A 14,649-nucleotide genomic window follows, 5' to 3' on the forward strand; every position below is an offset into this window, starting at 1 on the left:
ACTTCGCATCTCAAAAGCGAAAACGGTTATCCCCTTTTTTATTTTATTTTCTGGTGTGCTTTTACAAGCAGGATCCGTATCAGTAAGTACGTACACTTCGCCTTAATTGCAACTATGCCTTTTCTGAAATTTTTATGGAACTACATGTATTTTTGTCTTGATAACAGAATCTTTATGTATTTTGTATGGATGGAATTTGTTGATATGTCATTATGTGTGTATATATTGTTGTATGGTTGATTTTAATAGCTCATTAGAGCTTGTGTAATATGTATTTGTTTACTAAATATCGACTCTAAATAAAACTTTGAATTCAATTGAATTCAATTCAAAAGCCAAATATCTCAGGCCTAGGTCAAAAGACAACAAGTCATGGCCTGTTCAAGTGTTTCTTGTCAAAAATACATTTATCTTCCTCAAGGTCAAAGTTCAAGGTCACATAAAGCTCATATTTGTAAGAAGGCACACCACCTCATGATGATACATCCACATGCCAAAGATGTAAGGCCTGGGTCAAAAGACGAACAAGTTATGGCCTGGTCTTGTTTCTCGCGACAAAATACATTAAGTTGACCTTGAGGTCAAATTTGAAGGTCACAAGAAGATCATAATGATACAAGACACTTAACTTCATGCTCTTATTTATTGAGGGTGGGGGTATATTTTAAACTTTAATAGAAAAAAATCTGGTTGTTACATTTTTATAAATTTTTGCCAGAATAACAGACTGATATAGCACTTCAAATTATTAGTTTTTAAAAAAATTTAAACGACACATTTCTTTTTTTTTTTTTTTTTTATTAATTTTCTTCTTCAAATACTTGACCCATCAATCATAGTCACTTTTAGGGGGTGAATCTTAGACCAACCCTTTTTTAGTTCGGACAAAAATTTAAATCCAGAATAAAAACCTTACAAGTAAAGGATATCGGTAAACTAATATTCGCCTCAGTTATCACTATATCAACTATGCTTTTGTCAATTTTGGATTAATTTTTAAAAATAGTAACATATATACCCTTATACCCATATACCCATATTTCTGAAACTTTCAAGCTTGGCCGATATTAGCATGTGAAAGATGCCATATTTGAGTTGCCAAATCTTTTAAACCAATGGTTCAAATCTTTTGAAATTTTTATAAGATGTTTAGCTTGGCCTAGTTTATCAATCAGAGAAACATAAGAAAAATTAAACGACAGGTATTTTTTGGGGTATAGTGTTGGGTACCCCCTTAAGCAATAATTCAAAAAGCATAATGATTTCAGCATGTCCGTCCCGTCGATACCATTGCTTTTTTTATTTTTTTTTTATTTGATCTGTTCTACTTCCTTCTTCTTTATGTATTTTTCACCATCGTTGAAGCAAACACTCCTCTGATTTTAAAAACAAGTTGCGAATAAAAATCATTTGCACAACAAATGAATCAAAATTAACATTCAGTACACAGAGCATCTATTTAATCAGTTGCACATGTATAAGTACATGAATTAACATACTATTTCACACAGAGTTTCGCGTCCTCAATCACCACCCACTATTACTTTTTTTGCATTTTCACAAACAACTGTTCATTTGTAAGTTTTAACTTTCATTGTAAGAACCTACATAAATCCATAGCATCAATAAATGATAATTGATCGTAAATTTGTGTAATTACGATATGACTTTTTTTATAACAATCATTAAAATTTCCATCCACAAGTGCACTAATATTTCAGCTGATAAAACTTCAAATATTGATGTATATGCCATGTTTAAAAAAGATTTTTTGAACTTTTCAAATACCTTAATCCTAAAAGTTAGCAAACATGGTAAAATTCTGAAATAAATAAGTCTTATTATATGATTATTGTTTTATGTATATATGTTATGGACTTCGTCATGATCATGTTCAATTATAAATGATTGAACCATACTTTTCTTATCTAAATAAATACTTTCTTTTGTAAACCAGGTTTAATCCACCATTTTCTACATAAGGAAATGCCTATGCCAAGTCAGGAATATGACAGTTGTTTTTCATTCGTTTTATGTGTTTGAGCTTTTGATAATGCCATTTGATAAAGAACTTTCCGTTTCGAATTTTCTTGTTCTTTTTTTTTATTATTTTACTTTTTGATCACCTAAGTAAAAAAAATAATATGTAAACACTACGATTCACATCTACGTACTAATAATAAAAATATTTTTTGTCAATTTGCCTCCATGATGTGATCTATCGATGATCACAAGGGCTATCACCATGTCAACTTATATATACAAAGTCAAATCGGTGAATGTTATTTTTCCGGAAATAAAATTATGTAGTAATCTGAAGAAGTCATAGAATGTTAAACTAACCATTGATTATTATTTGCTATTTCCTTGTTTGTTAAGGAAACCCTACAGGGATACCCTGTCAAATGCTGTAGACATGTATTTTTAACAGCATATAGGGCAATAAACTTGCTTTATAGAAAACAAATCCAAACAACTAGAGGCTCTTAAGAGCCTGTGTCGCTCACCTTGGTCTATGTGCATATTAAACAAAGGACACAGATGGATTCATGACAAAATTGTGTTTTGGTGATGGTGATGTGTTTGTAGATCTTACTTTACTGAACATTCTTGCTGCTTACAATTATCTCTATCTATAATTAACTTGGCCCAGTAGTTACAGTGGAAAATATTTTGTAAACATTTACAAAAATTTGCAAAATTTATGAAAATTGTAAAAAAATTACTATAAAGGGCAATAACTCCTTAAGGGGTCAATTGACAATTTTGGTCATGTTGACTTAGTTGTAGATCTTACTTTGCTGTACATTATTGCTGTTTACAGTTTATCTCTATCTATAATAATATTCAAGATAATAACCAAAAGCTGCAAAATTTTCTTAAAATTACCAATTCAGGGGCAGCAACCCAACAACGTGTTGCCTGATTGGTCTGAAAATTTCAGGGCAGATAGATCTTGACCAAATGGACAATTTTATCCTTGTCAGATTTGCTCTAAATGCTTTGGTTTTAGAGATATGAGCCAAAAACTGCATTTTACCCTATGTACTATTTTTTAGCCATGTCGGCCATCTTGGTTCACGGGCGGAGTCATCGGACACATTTTTAAACTAGATACCCTAATGATGATTGTGGACAAGTTTGGTTAAATTTGTCGTAGTAGTTTCAGAGGAGAAGATTTTTGTAAAAGATTACAAAAATTTACGAAAAATGGCTAAAAATTGACTATAAAGGGCAATAACTCCTTAAGGGGTCAACTGACCATTTTGGTCAAGTTGACTTATTTGTAGATCTTACCTTGCTAAACATTATTGCCGTTTACAGTTTATCTCTATCTATAATAATATTCAAGATAATAACCAAAAACTGCAAAATTTCCTTAAAATTACCAATTCAGGGGCAGCAACCCAACAACGGGTTGTCCCATTCATCTGAAAATTTCAGGGCAGATAGATCTTGACCTGATAAACAATTTTATTCCATGTCAGATTTGCTCTGAATGCTTTGGTTTCAGAGATATAAGCCAAAATCTACATTTTACCCCCTATGTTCTATTTTTAGCCATGGCGGCCATCTTGGTTGGTTGGCCGGGTCACCGGACACATTTTTCAAACTAGATACCCCAATTATGATTGTGGCCAAGTTTGGTCAAATTTGGCCCAGTAGTTTCAGAGGAGAAGATTTTTGTAAAAGTTAACGACGACGGACGACGACGGACGACGGACTCCAAGTGATGAGAAAAGCCCACTTGGCCCATTGGGCCAGGTGAGCTAAAAAAATCTGTATAATATAAAAAGGTTGGGTGTAAGCCATTAACATTTAAAGGGGAACATTTTTTGCAAGTGTAGGAGGAGTTGCATTGCCCAAAATTGATGATTAATGCTCTACTAATGTAGTTTATAGAAAATCACGACAATGCAAAAATAATTGCTAGCTGGCTCCTGATTTCCTCGCTGACATAAACTTCTACAGCAGTGTGATCAACCCAGCAGTAGCTAATTAGGTAAAGAACGAGGTACTGTGTTTATTCAAAGAAAATATGGACATTTTAAAAGTTTTATACAATGTATAGAATCGCTCGTTTTTGCAAATGGTAAGTTAATTTTCAAAAACGTGAGTAAAAATGGAAAAAAAAATGAATCAATCAATGGATGAAAAAAGAACTATTTTGAAAGAATGAAGATGTGATTCTGTCATACTTACATTAATGCTTACATTATGCTACAGGAAAAAAGTAAATGCAATTTAATTTTGATCTTACTTAATTATGACAAGCATTTACAATATGCTAGATGTTGTGAATCTAAAATGACTTTGTTGAGGATGTTGGCATCTCTTTCCTCCTACGTTCTGGGCTATTTAGCTTCTATGAAATATTAGCCTTAATTAAAAGATAACCTGATTGACACCCGCTGGCTGTGTACTGATTGATAAGGTTATTTGGTAGAACCACAGATATTAAATAACTGGGTTGGCTTTGAATTTGACTGAAGTATCTGCCAGTACTTTTAGTTTTATGTTTGGTTTTTGTACTTCGTGCCAATTTGATGAGTCAAGCCATTCTCAGCTTATTTTTACAGTTGTTATGCTGTATTTGTCACACCATTCTCCCGGGTTAGGAAGAGGGTAGTGTGTTCAATTTTAACCTCGCCATACTTTAACAAACATTGTTTGCCGATGTTCAAATCTCATATTCAATGATGACATCAAAAAACTAAGAGAACCACATGAACTCTTAAAGAAAATGAGACCAGGTGTGTCGACAGACTAAGCATTTCCTGCTATGCATGTATCATTCGTCATGCAATAACATAAACGGTACCAACTTTTCTGCACCAGATCGACGAGTATTTCGACATTCAATGTCTCTTCAGTGATGCTCGAGGCCAACATATTTGAAAATCCACACTCAATTCAACTATAACAATCAGTGAATTACAGACTACTTTTATGGTATCTTAAAATCTAAGACCGTGAAAACATGTTGATAGTGAGTTGAGACACAGACATATCGTATAAGACAATCAATTCGTGATGTGACCATAAAAAGTATGAATATTGTTTCGATTTCAGTCATTATCCTCATAACTCTGTAGAGGCATTTTTTTGTGTAAGGAACACATTCCTGATAATGTATGTATAGTGTGAACATGCACGGGCGTTTCATAGCAATTGAGATATGTTGACGCTATACGATGGAGCAGATGGCATGTAATTGCGAAATTGTAAAGTTGAAATAATCACTTGTGTCATAAGTTTCTTTTTTTCTAGAGTCGTCTATATGTGTCAATATCAAGGAAAAGATTAGGATATTAGGCTAGCCTTTCAGTTTTTGCAGTATCCGTAGTCTCAAGTCCACGAGGATATATGAGATGCAAACACTCTCTGAGGAGAAGGTTATTGTCTGACAGGACATAATCAATATTTCTGAAAGTGAAACTAAAGAACCTAGCAAGATGTTGTTGTTTTTTTTTTGTCTGGCAAGTCAGGAGCATCTAGTTGAGTGGTTGTCTTTGGATACTATATGACATGATTGATTGATTGTTGGTTTCTTCTTTTTTGTTATAAAAAATCTCGTTTAATTTGTTTCATATTTTGTCATGGTGGGGCCTGACTATACGGTATAGGTTCTGGTCATTGTGGAAGGCCATATTGTGAACTATAGCTGCCCAAGTCTACGATATTTGGATTCTGGTAGAAACCTTCAGTAGGTTGTCCCATTGCCTATAATGCTATTCTAATATTTTAATATTGAAGTATTTCTCAATTCAATCGCTATATGACATTAGGATTTAGGACTACTTGTATTGGTTTTTACATTTTACAAGGTGGAAGTTTTGAAAACAAGAGAAGTATGACGATATAAACTGTAACGAACAACCACGAATCAAAAAATCAGTAAAGTCGAAGCATGAAACTGATTACAATCCACAAGTTATCTAACAGAAACATCATAAATAAGCAACACACGTTCTGTGTAAACTAAAAGGTGTGTACACAGAATAGTAGCGCAAGTACATTAACATACCTAAAATTAGAATAAGTTAGGTTAACAAGAACATGTGGAAATGAAACCTTAAGGAAATGGTAGATGTAAAAAGTAAAATAACAAAAATACCAAACTCCAAGGAAAATTCAAAACGGGAAGTCCCTTATCAAATGGCAATATTAAACAGGCGGAGGAAGCCGTGTCTGTTGTTTCGTTAAATTCTAGTTATGGAGGATATATAAATTAAACCCAATCAGAAAAGTTTGGATTTTTAATGGAAAAAAACATCATCAATATATCTGAATGTGAAATTAAATGATCTGACAAGTGTCTGAAGGAACTCAGACTCATGAAAATAAGAGGTCGGCAAGGAAAGGCGCACAGTTCGTTCCCATAGGAATGCCGACAATTTGTTGAAAAAGTCTACCTCCAAATTCAACAAATATGTTGTCAATAAGAAACTCCAGCATACTGATCACTTGTTCCTCTTTATAGCATGTTTAACTTATTGTTCACTATTTAAAAAAATATGCCGTATGGTATCACAAAGCAATAGATGGATAGCGTATGCTACTATTTTTATATTGAAAAGCATTGTGGATTATTTCTTTTAGACAATTTTTCAATTTCATACGAGAAATGGTGGTATACAGGGTTGAAAAATCAAAAGTTTTGGTAGAAATAATTTCAGAAAGATCGAGATTTAAAATTATCCAGAAGTTCTTTAGAGTTTTTTAGAATCCACATATGGTTAATACAACTACGCCAGTAAATAGTTTCACAGTATTCCTGAAGACCCTCTTTCACTGCTGACAGAATTTTTGTCAATCTAAATGACAATTCCTTTGTAGAACTTGCAGATGAGCCGGCAATATGCCATTATTTGTACGGAATTTTGTGAAGCTTAGGTATCCAATACAAACAATGTAAGTCCTCAGATTTGCTGTTCAATGTAAAGTTCAATGAAGCCATGAAAGACTTATGATCTGCCAAAATCTCATCCTTGTCATATGAAATGTCTTTGTATGTGGAATTATCTGAGTGCTCATTTATTTCTAATTATTTTACAAGGCACTCGTAGTAGTACGATTTACATACAAAGACAATATAATTTATAGATTTGTCCGCAGGAACAACAACATATTAATCTTGAAGATATGATAGACATTTCACAGCCTATTTGTCTCTGAAAACGGACTTTGGTCGATCATTCACACAGTTTTTCAACTAATGATTTCGACGTTTTATCAGAGACCTGATTGTTTTGACCCATTCTGACAAAGCGTCCAGTTCAACTTCTTCTCGTTTAGCCCATGCTCTAGCGTAGTCTTCAATGGAATTCATAGTTATTTTGAATTTATGGTTCCAATTGATGTGTTGGGGTTCTCTCAACTTAGGACCATGAGATATCACCCTTCGGAGATGTTCATGTTGAATTTTGTTTAGATCCCCAGTAATAACATGGCTAGAGGGGCTGTAAATATAAGGCGAGTGGAAACAGTCACATGTCACAGTTTTTTTTTTTGGTATTCTTCTTAATCAAGGTCCTGTCATGCTTGCTTATAGTTAAATACTTTAGGTGCAATGGATTCGTGTAACTGTAGGATAAAATAGGAACAGACTGATTTTGAAAATAAAGTGGATTTTTAGATGTCACCTCTTTGTGATGAAGAACGTTGCTGATGTTGATAGCATCAATTCCTTTATAAGCAAACTGAACTAGAAGGAATTTCCTCCTTTCGTCATGTAAAGGTTTCTACCTGGTTTAAAAAGACGAAAAAGAACTACATCACAAATTATACTGACCAGTCGTCTGTAAATTGGAGAAAATGTATTTATGCATCCTTTGTCAAGTGCGTAATCTCTCAAACATTTCAGAAAATTAACTAAATGATTTTTAATTGAACATCTGCAATGTACTAGAGTTATATTTACATTTACATGTACTTTATTTACAATCCTATTAATACTGCTCTTCAGTGAACACAGTTTCGTCAAATTTATTTCATTTTACACTCAATTAAAAAGTGATTATGTTTCACGAGGTAGGCGAAGGGTGATTTTCGTATATATATATTGTTTGTAATTTGTTCGCACGGTTGTTCCTGCTGTATGGCCAACAGTCTATTTGCATTGTACAAAGAGGTATTACCGGTTTTTCCAATTTCCATTTGAAAAACAAAATCATGTTTGTTTTAACACTTACCCCACTACCAACCCCTTATATTAATTTGCATGAAATTCGCACTGCAACTATTTAAATGTAAGAGAATTCAAATAACCGTGTGTAGTACATTATAAAATAGAGAAAGAAACAGTAAGGATGTTTACGAAAGTGTTATTACTGTTTATTATCCTGTTTTATATGACAAATGATGTCAACGGTTGTTCATGTTTTGGTTTCCCGCACCCTCAATCGCAAGTTTGCTCAGCTGACTATGGTAAGTTTTAGAATTGATGCGTGCATGAAAGGCTTCATTTGACTTTTTTTTTTTAAAACAGAATTGGTCTTTTATATTAGATTTTAAGTTCCTATTGCAGTCACATTAAATGAAATGTATGGTCATCAATGGTATTGCCAATGAAATGCTTCTATGAAATAAATATTGACGTTACAAACAAACTTTTGTTTTTTTAAATAATGCTCTTCAATATTCATAACTTGTTCTGATCTTAAATATGACAATATAAAAAACAAACCGCTCCTGTTCAGTTATTACAAATAAGTTGTATAGAAACGTAATTGACTTTGATATAATAATTCTAAGATAACTTCCATTCAATTTGGCAAATATAACATGCATTTAAATAAAAAAAAAAACAAAAAAAAAACAGGTTAATGCGATATGATTATGAACGCTCAATTATCCTTGACCAACGTGCTTTTAACGTGCTAGTTTACAAGGTAAAATCCAGCAGCAAAACGATATGTCAACAACCCGGTAACATTATTTTTTACTTTGCTCTTTATCCTAAACGCAACATTCTTTCGCTGGTGAACATCTTCAATCAATTAAAACCGCCCCTGTCTCTTGGTAGAATTCGCATCTTGAGTGTGGTAGGTCTTGGTTTCCATTCCCAGCGGGTCAAGTCCAAGACTTAAATATACTATTTAATCCCACCTATCTCCTAAAAACGCAACATCTATAAGTAATGGCATAAATTGGTCTGACCAAGGAAAAATAATATGTCCGGATAGAGTACCATGTCCCAGTGTGCACTGTTCCTTGGTCATGTTGGTAAACTAGTACGTACAAAATCCGGCTCAGCTTGTCCGTCTAGTATCATATAAGCATGTTCTCGTCTAAATATGCATGACATATTTGTCATGTGATATCAAACATTTATGACATCATTACTTAACACTAACATATATGTTAGTTGGCAACCTTCAAAAAAAAATCTTGATAGAAGATTTGGCAGACCAACCAGATGCAGCAATAGAAAACAAGACATGAGCGATGTCAAGTCACTCACAACGAAGCCGATCAACATTGCTAGATATCGAAATGTTTATCTGAGCCACGAAGAACTTAATGCTATATGTTAATGTATGGTAAGTCAGGTTATATCACTGAGTCTTAATAGCACCAAACCCATATCACCGAAATAATTATAAAATCTAGTTGAGCCTACACATACAAAATAATCAATACAATATTAGATTTCAACATCGTATAAAATATTTCTTTCTAAATCAAACACATAATTTAATGTAAAGTTTTTTTTTGGTAGACCACCAAGAAAGTAGTATTACCTATCCGGTGAAAGTAGAAAATCAAATGGTGTTTATATATTGTTTAGCATTATTTATTGATCTATTGATAATGTTCAATCATGTAGTTAATGTAGTAAATTATGTATCAGGAAAGCACAATTGACGATTGGTGTAGTCCTCCTAATTGGTTATTTTCTTTTAAAAAAATCATATCATTATAATAATTGTTATTAGTATTTGTATTTATAATAATTATTATTAAAGGTAAGTGAAATGGGTAGATTGAAAAGGTATAACAAAAATACTGAACTCTAAGGCAAATTCTAAAAGGAGATGTCCGAAAAATCTGACAATATCAAATGCCTTCAATCATCGGAACAAGTGAAAAACAACTCCCATATTCCGGATTCGGTACAGGGATTTTCCGAAGAAAATGGTGGGTTAAAACTGGTTTTACAGCTAGCTTAACCTCCCACTTGTACGACAGTTGTATAGTTCCGCTATATTGACAAAACATTGGGTGACCAACCCAAAGCGACATAAAAAGTTAATGTGACAATAATTGGGATCCAGCAGCCCTGAAATCAGGCTCTCGTAGTAATCTCCCTCGTAACATTTTTGGCTGATTCTGGATTCACATAGCAAATGGGGTAGGCATAGCAGAATACTCGACATAATGCAATTCCACTGGTTTGTTAGATTTGTCGGTAAGTTTCAAATTTTTTCGACTTACAGTATTGGTAGCTGCTGGCGAATGTATCTAGCAAACCGACTGCAATACGTAAACAGAATTGACTTGGGCATACTGTTTACTAACCAAGAAATAAATTGGAACTCATCATTGGAAACTTTAATTAGTGTCGTATTATATAGCGCCTTGTAGTATTTCATGACCGGTACCGTGCTTCATCTTTTAGTGAGATTATTCGAGTAATTTCACTTTGGACGGGTTAATTGTTAGATGGGTACTTTCCATTGGATTTTTCACAATTTAACTGTTCCGAAAATGAAACAGAATAAATAAGCTATCAGTAAATAAATTTCTGGGAGGTTCAATCTGATTAAAAATTCGATCTTTCAGTTTGATGCTATATATAGTGTTGTCGGTCGTGTATAATTTAATGGTCATGTTTATTGAAAGTTTAGCATTTTATTAAATATTACCCAACAGAGTTTTCAAAATTTTTAACTACATGTAATGCCTATCAAAAACAATTTCGTCCAAAATCCGAAATATTTCCGAATATAAACCAGAACTTTAACAAAACAAAAACATAGACAATGATATTGGACAGACCTATGTGTTCTTAACATTTCAATGTGTTCTTAACATTTCAAGAATGATTTTCGAAACAAAATATTACATGTCATGAGTTCAAAATACAAGCGACCAGGCATTTTCAGACATTTTTGTGTGTCTATCTTTTTAGTGACTAAGTAAGGGTACTGATTACCATTTGATATTCCTGGGGGAGGATTTTTTCCGGATTATTATTTTTTTTCATCTGTTGATACGCGTCTTTTTTTTCTTAAAACTTTTGTACACATATTTTTCCTGCATTTAGTGTTGCATACTGATCATTTTTATCTCGCCTAGTTACACACGTTATATATTTTCAGTTCTTACCAGCATAAGTCATTTATTTTCAAAAATCCTTTCGGAATAGCCAATGGTTGTCCCCTAGTTTTTGACGTAATGTAATAATAACACCGTAATCTCAACAATATTTTATATTTTTCCAGTATTCCAAGGCAAAGTTACCAAGGAGCAATTTATACCAGGCCCACCTGATGATACTGCTAACAATTTTGCGATATGGAAATATACATTTAGAATTATTTTCAAAATAAAGGTAGGAATCAGTAGCTAAATAAATTTTGGAATATGACGTGTATGAATTTAGACATGATAGAATTAATATGTTATATTTTTAGAAGGCAAATAGTTTAAATATAATATGCATTATAGGAACAACTACTCACATATACTTTGCAGGAAATACGTATTCTTAACAACTGGACTGTTTTTTTTTATATCCAGTTACAGTTAACTCCCAAATGTAATAATTGTCATTTCCATGGTGTCTTTTCTCCGAACTGCATTATTTAAGTCAGCTTAAAAATCGTTCGAAATGGGACATACACGTGCAGAAAAAGTGTCAGTAACACAATAATATATCTTAAAGAATTTTCTCATAGGTTTTCTAAATTAGAATAGAATCTGAAGAAAAGAGTGACAGTATTTTCATCTTTCATACATAATCAATGATAACCTTTACATTATTCACCCAAATTTGTATCACAGTGTCTGCTTTATTGGTATTCTAGTTTAACACACAGAAAATATATTGCAAATTCAAAAATATTTTTATTGATTGAAAATGCTTTTTTCATGCTATACATTTACAATACAGGGAGTGACAGAAGGTGTTGGTGAAGAAGTAGTTGTACAGACTGCTGGAAATAGTGGGCTCTGTGGAGTACGTTTCACGGTCGGAAAGTCATATATTCTAATGGGTAAATATAATGTAGAATGCATTAAACATTGCTTCACTCCCGTATTATCTCCCCTAAAAAGTTAACTAGTTCAATATACACTGCAATATGCATTGTACATCTAGTTAAGGAGTAAAGAGATAAATACGATCAATCAAGATGCAAACGTCAAGAAAGGTACACAAGATTGATTGGTTGATTGTTGATAACTTAACGTCCAGTTGAAATTTTTCATGCATGTTCAGGACGAGAACAAATTAACAATGAATACAATAGGTATCGCCTGTAATAGAGGTCGTCCGGGATGAAGGTCTGGGAAATTCGGGTATATTGAATAGGGACAGAAATTTAGCCTTGCAACAGGCCACCTACGGACCCCTCTAAGAGTTGTTGTGCAAGGTTTCTTAACGTGCAGAGAACGTTGGTAAAGAAGAAAATGGTTAATTAGCAAGTAGACGAACAAGTACTGTCAAGTCAAAACAACTCATAAAACTAAGATAAGATTTCACATGGACACAAACACGAGGAAGTGTGTGGTCTCAGATCCTAGGCATTGTTAGGCATAAAACTTCATTTTGTTAATTGAAGTTGATTGAATCTTTAATAGAAAATTATTTGGAATGACTTCGGCAGTTATGAATGAATGATGAATGCCATTATACCATGTTGCAAATGAAACAAATATATGTGCAACTACAAAGTAAGCTGTTCCTTTTGTTTTAAAGTAGCGGTCTTCCTTTTGCTTTTGCAAATAAAGTCCACTGGTTATTGTAAGATCTTTGTCTTTAGGAAGAAAAAACTCCGATGGAAAGAAAACTATTGGATCCTGTGATTTTATCAGACAAAAGAGCAGTCTGTCATCTTTCCAAACGACTTACCTGTTTACAAGAGGTTCTAATTCGTACAATTTAAACTGTAGAAGGGGATGCAACGTAAGTAACTAAAAAATAAGCTATGGATTTGTTCGTTCTTGTTTAGGTTTAACTGTCATTTACTTTAATTCATGAGATTACAACTTTTTGGTAATTATTTTTATTTCATGTATCTATTATTACTCTCCTGATTTGGATTAAAGGAAGAGGATTGAGATTTCAAAAACTAATTTAACCCTTCCACCTAGTAATGTACCTTGTAAAAGTCAGCAGCTCAATCAATGATTGTCTCATGTTATATCGAAATTTGCCTTATCTGGTTAATTCTGTTGCAATGAAAAATGTTCAATAGATTCTAAATAACTTACAAAAAATGTATTCACAACGTTGTTTTATATTCGGGACAACCAACAGTTTAACGTATTTAATAAAAAATATTTCCTGTACATACAATATTATAGATATTTATCGTCGATAAACTATTTTTTCAAAATCTTAATTCCCCCGATTTTGTTAACGCGAACTGTTAAAAAATAAACAGTGTATACGCAAATGAAATCAGTACAAAAAAGAGCCCTCCTTTTAAAATGTCGGTAACATAAATATCAAGAACAAGACAAAAATATTTAATATTATAATATCAAATTATCCTCACAGTTCGTGAAAGCAATAAATACATGTTTGATAATGATGAAACACTTATGGGGATTTGTTATTTCTAGCATGGACATTTATTTTCAAATATATTTTTACTTTCTAAGTTTTTAGTGTATCAATCTTTCAAATTTATGTTTAATTATTTGTGTTTGTCATAATGGACGCATGTTAAGCCCAAAACATGGTAAAGCAAGGAAAGCAGAAACGTTTTTTTTTTCTTTCATTCCCATTTCTGGATAATTACAGATTTTTTGTTTACCAAACTAGTGTATCTCCAGATGGTAATGATCTGCCTATAAAGTGGTACATGCACATATTTCCAAGAATTAGATTTATTCTTTATACATTTGATTTACATTTTCAGAAAATAAATCCAGAATCAAAAGGTTGTAAATATCAGCCTGGAGATGATAAGCTTGACATTTGCCTAGCTAAGAATGCTCTGTGCAAAAGAAGAAGAAGACGATGTCGTTGGGTTAATAATGAAAAATGTTCATGATGTTAGCGTGGTAATGTCATCAACAACCTGTACTTTAATGATAGATAAATAAATGAAACAAATATTCAGACTTTCTTATCAACATATAAATGAGTATTTTATATCTAAAGATGTTGTCGTTTGAAACTGTTTCATTGTTTGAGTTAGAGTAGAGTATGGTTCTGATGGCCGAGTGGTCCTAAGTAGTCGAACTACTGTTTCACTAGCTATATAGTCTGTCAACACTGAGGTTGTGAGTTCGAATCCTGCACGTTGCGGGTCCACTCGACACCAATCGGATTTGACTAGGATTGTGAGTTGTCCTACCGAAGGTTGGTGGTTCACTTCCGAGCAATCCGGTTTCCTTTAACTATAAAAACTGACCACCACAAAATAGCACAATAGTGCTGAAAGTGTTGTTAAACACAAATCAATAAAT

At 32.9% G+C, this 14,649-nt stretch overlaps 1 protein-coding gene across 1 annotated transcript; it reads left to right on the forward strand.

Moving 5' to 3' along the window:
• The first annotated feature begins 8,284 nt into the window (after positions 1 to 8,284).
• On the forward strand, positions 8,285 to 14,290 carry LOC127711944 (NTR domain-containing protein-like). The gene is made up of 5 exons (XM_052218101.1): positions 8,285 to 8,430; positions 11,451 to 11,560; positions 12,122 to 12,224; positions 12,993 to 13,135; positions 14,097 to 14,290. The coding sequence occupies exons 1-5, from the start codon at positions 8,313 to 8,315 to the stop codon at positions 14,229 to 14,231; spliced, it is 609 nt and encodes a 202-aa protein (XP_052074061.1). The 5' UTR covers positions 8,285 to 8,312; the 3' UTR covers positions 14,232 to 14,290.
• The last annotated feature ends 359 nt before the right edge of the window (positions 14,291 to 14,649 follow it).

This window comes from Mytilus californianus, unplaced genomic scaffold (assembly GCF_021869535.1).
Source record: "Mytilus californianus isolate M0D057914Y unplaced genomic scaffold, xbMytCali1.0.p SCAF_8, whole genome shotgun sequence".
Classification (NCBI taxonomy): Eukaryota; Metazoa; Mollusca; class Bivalvia; order Mytilida; family Mytilidae; genus Mytilus; species Mytilus californianus.

Bases quoted from the DNA above. Each gene is read 5' to 3' on its own strand.
- LOC127711944 (XM_052218101.1), top strand. From the start codon at position 8,313: ATGTTTACGAAAGTGTTATTACTGTTTATTATCCTGTTTTATATGACA. The intron at 8,431-11,450 runs GTAAGTTTTAGA...ATATTTTTCCAG, and splicing joins AGTTTGCTCAGCTGACTATG to TATTCCAAGGCAAAGTTACC. The intron at 12,225-12,992 runs GTAAATATAATG...CTTTGTCTTTAG, and splicing joins AAAGTCATATATTCTAATGG to GAAGAAAAAACTCCGATGGA.